General features: G+C 40.6%; 1 protein-coding gene across 2 annotated transcripts in view; it reads left to right on the top strand.

The window, feature by feature from the left end:
• The window catches only part of cul4b (cullin 4B), a 9,414-nt gene that overhangs the window by 2,427 nt on the left and 3,398 nt on the right, over window positions 1-3,589 (top strand). Inside the window, exons 5-14 of one of the 2 annotated variants that reach the window (XM_035669560.1) lie at window positions 427-500; window positions 579-741; window positions 953-1,042; window positions 2,099-2,181; window positions 2,271-2,338; window positions 2,477-2,595; window positions 2,692-2,884; window positions 2,985-3,089; window positions 3,179-3,289; window positions 3,380-3,450. In XM_035669560.1, the coding sequence (XP_035525453.1) occupies window positions 427-500; window positions 579-741; window positions 953-1,042; window positions 2,099-2,181; window positions 2,271-2,338; window positions 2,477-2,595; window positions 2,692-2,884; window positions 2,985-3,089; window positions 3,179-3,289; window positions 3,380-3,450 (1,077 nt within the window). Of the gene's footprint in view, window positions 1-426; window positions 501-578; window positions 742-952; window positions 1,043-2,098; window positions 2,182-2,270; window positions 2,339-2,476; window positions 2,596-2,691; window positions 2,885-2,984; window positions 3,090-3,178; window positions 3,290-3,379; window positions 3,466-3,589 lie in introns of both variants that reach the window. The other variant, XM_035669559.1, reaches the window with a different exon arrangement.

Below are 3,589 nucleotides of genomic sequence, written 5' to 3'. Positions count from 1 at the left end.
AAAAACACATTAGACTCAGATAGACTTTAAAGCCATAAAGTTTGGGGGTTAAAACTGAGTTATTCTGACTTTTAGTCGCTCATATGGTTGAAGCACGCTGGCTCTTCCAATAACGCAGCTCAAAAGGTCTATCATAAGTGTCTCCACACTTGGTTAATAGACAGTTTTGTAAATATCACCGTCTCATGCATATGTAATAGATTCCTGTCTGTAAACACCACAACCACCCTAGTGATCTGGAAACTGCCCATGTCTTTTAAACTCCCTACATAGGTATCGTGTTACAAAAAGGCTTATTTTCTCAGATATTATACAACTGCTAACACACACTGAGAAGTAGTAAAAACAGCAGCGTGCCCCTTTAATCTGAATCAAACTGTCATTAATGCGTATTACTAACTGTGACTGTTTGTGATTGTTCCACAGATCATGATTAGGAGTATATTTTTGTTTTTGGACCGCACCTATGTTTTACAAAATTCAATGCTGCCATCAATCTGGTGAGTGAACGCTGACGTGAGCTACGAACATCTGATTCTGTTGCAAGCGTGTGTTGAACAAGCTGCTCTGGTCTGCAGGGACATGGGTCTGGAGCTGTTCAGGTTCTACATCATCAGTGACCTGAAGGTCCAGAGTAAAACCATCGACGGGATCCTGCTGCTCATCGAGAGGGAGCGAAACGGCGAGGCGATAGACCGCAGTCTACTGAGGAGCCTGCTGAACATGCTCTCTGACTTACAGGTAACTGACCTTTTCATCAACAAGTGTCAGTTGGTGTAAGTCTGTATTTGAGCGTCTGGATCAGCTGAATTTCATCTTTAGTACAGGAGAAGTGCGGCTTGTTTGGCAGCTGTGCTGTGTGAGATTATCGCCGGCACAGGGGTGTGATGAGTTGTCAGTCTCCTGTTGACAAATGGCTTTAATGAAACTTGTTTCCCTCCGTCCCTGACAGATTTATCAAGACTCCTTTGAGCAGCGCTTCTTGGAGGAAACTAATCGTCTGTACGCTGCAGAGGGACAGAGGCTGATGCAGGAGAGAGAGGTGATTTATGTGACCCTCATACTCGGGGGGCCCTTTTTGTATTTTGTTGGCGTAATTGTCTTATTTTCACACTTTATACGTCTTGTTTCTGTGCTGTAGTTTCGTAGCGCAAATGTTTATGCTTCCGACACATGAATTGCAATATGAGTGACTTGGTTTTAGAAGCTCAGAATGAAAGAGAAAGGGCTCACCGTTTGTCTCGGTGTTCGAAAACTAAACAGTTTAATGTTGTGTTTCGTTCTCTGGCGAGTCAAACAAAATCTCGCACAGCAAGAAATCCATCAAACAAACAGCGATATATCCTGCTCCCATAGCTTCAGGTGATCGTACAGTACAGGAACAATAAGTGGTTCTGAGGGAGGGTTTTCTTTTATCTCAGCTGGAAGAGCTCTTGCTCGATTAAGACAACAAGTATAGCCGCTTTGTTTACTTGCTGACACATTGGATTCAGAAATATTTCCACTTTTTATTGACTCGGCTCAGAGTTTGATATTTTCCTCAAGGTTGACAAAACATTTGTGTGCAATGTTTGCAAATGTGAAAGTAAAATGGGTGTTTATTTTTGTGATACTGTGGCTTAGGGGATTTTTAGTACTACATAAATAGACTGTACTATAGGCACAACCAGATGTAGATGTTCAAACGAATTGCCTATTGAATGATGCTAATAATTAAAACTATGAGTACCTGAGATTAGTTTAGCCTCAGAAATTAGGCCATAAAGGTAGGATGTATTGCAGGACTGTGGTATTAGACTGCACTGCTTTCAGAACTTTAAGCACAGTTTTATCTAAGAGCTTGTTCTGGTTTTACCAGATTTTTTTTAAATGTATTTTTTCACTTGAATTGTCTCTTTTTTGTTTTATACCATTGGAATTTATTTATATATAATTTATTAATATTAGTTCTTCATTTGTTGCTTTATGTGAAGCACTTTGTTATCCAGGTTCTGAGAAATTCAACTTTATGAGTTGTTTCAGGAGCAGAAGTTAGTTTGACTCCTACAGTATCTTTTTAAAGTTTTAAATATGAAGAGATCTTTTTGTTTTTTTGTAGGTACCAGAATATCTTCATCATGTCAACAAACGCTTGGAGGAGGAAGCTGACAGAGTCATCACATATCTAGACCAGAGCACACAGTGAGCGTCAGACTGTTGTATTCAGTTTGTAATTTAATATTGACAAAGTTTCATTTCTAACCTGAGCTTTCGTCTTTATCCCCACTCAGAAAACCACTCATTGCTACTGTGGAGAAACAGTTGCTGGGTGAACATCTCACGGCTACTCTGCAGAAAGGTACACGCCAGTAAATGCTTTATGTAAACGTATACATGAGCGCCATGAGTTGATATCTAACCATCCTGCCTGTCTGACTACGTAGTGAAGTATAAAAGAGTTCTGACTCTCTGTTCTGACCTTTCTGTGAACATCCAGGGTTGACTCACCTGCTGGATGAGAACAGAATTCAGGATCTGTCTCTTCTCTATCAGCTCTTCAGTCGAGTGCGAGGTGGCGTTCAAGTCCTCCTGCAACATTGGATAGAGTACATAAAGGTATGACAGCATTAACGGAGATATAAGTTTGAAGATGGCTTGTTTTGCGTAATTGTGTTGGTGACTGTTTTCCAATGTTGTAAAATCCACATCCAGGCTTTTGGAAGCACAATCGTAATCAATCCAGAAAAAGACAAAACAATGGTGCAAGAGTTGCTGGACTTTAAAGACAAGGTGGATCACATCATCGACATCTGCTTCATGAAGAACGAGAAGTTCGTCAACGCCATGAAGGAGGCTTTCGAAACATTCATCAACAAACGGCCAAATAAACCAGCAGAGCTCATAGGTTAGTAGCGTGTTCCCCATTCTGCTGCGCCGTCGGTAAATGAGCATATAATCATCATCTTTATATTACAACATCCCTATAAATATACTTCTGTTTACAGCAAAACACGTGGATTCAAAGCTAAGAGCAGGAAACAAAGAGGCAACAGACGAGGAACTGGAGAAGATGCTGGATAAGATCATGATTATCTTTAGATTCATCTATGGTAATATTTACTATTACATTTGTTTCAGTCTTGGTATTTCTCCCCTGTGTGGTTGTTCTTGTAATGAACCTTTTGTATTGTCATTGTAGGAAAAGATGTTTTTGAGGCCTTTTACAAAAAGGACCTCGCCAAGAGGTTGCTGGTTGGAAAAAGCGCCTCTGTGGATGCTGAAAAATCAATGTTGTCAAAGCTGAAACATGGTCAGTTAAAACAGTTTGAAGTGTCACTTCCTAACGCACACAGACACACTCACTCGCTCGCTCACTTGTGACCTTTTGGTGTTTCCTCAGAATGTGGAGCGGCGTTCACCAGCAAACTGGAGGGGATGTTCAAGGATATGGAGCTTTCTAAAGACATCATGGTGCAGTTTAAACAGGTTAACAAACAGACTGCGTTCAACCTGTGAGAACAAAAACAACCAATCAGAGCCAAGAAAGGTTGTTGAGTCTCAATCCCAGGTTCTAAGCAGTCTGTATTTTAACTCCACAATCACCCATCTT

This window comes from Morone saxatilis, unplaced genomic scaffold (assembly GCF_004916995.1).
Source record: "Morone saxatilis isolate NCDOM2014 unplaced genomic scaffold, NCSU_SB_2.0 Contig22, whole genome shotgun sequence".
Lineage (NCBI taxonomy): Eukaryota > Metazoa > Chordata > Actinopteri > Moronidae > Morone > Morone saxatilis.
The sequence above is the reverse complement of the archived record's forward strand: the minus strand, read 5'-3'. Positions and strand labels throughout refer to the sequence as shown.